Source organism: Aplysia californica, unplaced genomic scaffold (genome assembly GCF_000002075.1).
Source record: "Aplysia californica isolate F4 #8 unplaced genomic scaffold, AplCal3.0 scaffold00050, whole genome shotgun sequence".
Lineage (NCBI taxonomy): Eukaryota > Metazoa > Mollusca > Gastropoda > Aplysiida > Aplysiidae > Aplysia > Aplysia californica.
Genome location: NW_004797320.1, coordinates 1023293 through 1024760, shown reverse-complemented (window position 1 = coordinate 1024760; position 1468 = coordinate 1023293). Strand labels below are relative to the sequence as shown.

Sequence of the window (1468 nt, the reverse complement as noted above, 5' to 3'; positions counted from 1 at the left end):
CTAACTGTACTGAATACAATTTGTATTTTTAATTTGTTAAGCAGAAGATGATCTCCCTTTACAAAAGTTATAAAAATAAGAGACGGCAAAATGTACCAATATTAAAATAAATGACCATATAGGTTTCCATACTCAGAAGTAAACATGACCTTCGACCTACATCATTGCCACAGTCAAAAAAAGAAACCTGTCCGGTAGAGTTTACACCTTCCCTTCCTTTTCAATTTTATGTTACCCGGAAGAAAGTACCGTGTATTTTAAGTACAGGTGTAGTGTCAACGTGGTGTCCGGCGTCTGGGCCCCCATATGATACACGAGAAGGGTTCATCCAGAGCTGATATCTTTTCCGTAAAGAACAATTATATTCTCATTCTTCTCTTGACTTAGGACTTAACTTAGGCCTATAATAATCATAAATGCTTTTATAATTGTCTTTTTAAAGACCAATAGATCTAGAATCTAGATCTAGATTCTATATCTAGATCTAGAATAGTAGAGAGTCTAAACTGCACGAATTATGTCTGCCACTAGATCTATCTGTTCACTTTTTGTGTGTGTGTGTCAATGAGATTTGAGTAGAAGGCATATTAACTTACTGCATATAGATTCTATATCATGTACAATAAATGAACGCAGTGGCTACGTTCACAGCGCTGTGAACGTAGTCTGCAGGCTAGAGGTGGGCAAAATCCGGATAATCTATAAGTAGGATAACCGGATAATTCTCAATGAAACATTGTCCGAATTCAAACTCCTAACTCTCTTTCCTAACCCGTCTACCGAAGTGGGTGCACCGATTTGTTGAAGTGATGCTAACCTGTTTGTCAAAGTAGTTCTAACCCATTTGCCGAAGCGGTTCATGACATATTATTATTTGCTCAAAGATGTGCACTAACATATTATCCGGATTTTGCTATAGCGACTCATTGCCCAGCCCTACTGCAGGTTACGTTCACGGCGTACCAGTACCCTGAATGCAGTTTGGAGGCACTGTTAAGGCTACGTTCGCGGCACTCTAAAGCTTTGTATTGGGGGGAGCGTCCTCTGCCGGTTTAAGTCGGCTGCTTTTAATAGTCAGTGACGACAGTAACGTATATTTTAAAATATTAAATTTTGACCAGCTTCAAGTGTTCCATCCCATGAGATGAAGGAAAACAAAGCGCCCTTACAGAATTAAAGTCGGGATATGGTATATAATGGAAAATTGAATACGGTACATGGGAAACAAGAGGTGAGAGATGGGAAACAGAAGGTGGGATTCAGAAGATGGGATGGGTAATAAAATGTGTACAAAATAATGACTGTATTGCATGGGGTCAGCCTGGGAACCAACGCAGAGAGAAAATGACAGGAATCAATTATTCTGTTATAATAACAAACACCCCCTCTCTCTCTCTCTTTCTTTCTATCTGTCTGTCTGTCTGTCTGTCTGTCTGTCTGTCTCTCCCCTTTCTCTTTCCCTCTCTCT

At 39.6% G+C, this 1468-nt stretch overlaps 1 protein-coding gene across 2 annotated transcripts in view; it reads left to right on the top strand.

Annotated features, from left to right (window-relative positions):
* The first annotated feature begins 188 nt into the window (after positions 1 to 188).
* LOC101859551 (major facilitator superfamily domain-containing protein 10) overlaps positions 189 to 1468 on the top strand; it is a 22287-nt gene continuing 21007 nt past the window's right edge. For both annotated transcript variants that reach the window (XM_005092663.3, XM_005092664.3), the window contains exon 1: positions 189 to 348. In XM_005092663.3, coding sequence (XP_005092720.1) covers positions 307 to 348 — 42 coding nt within the window. In that variant the 5' untranslated portion in view covers positions 189 to 306. The remainder of the gene's footprint in view (positions 349 to 1468) is intronic.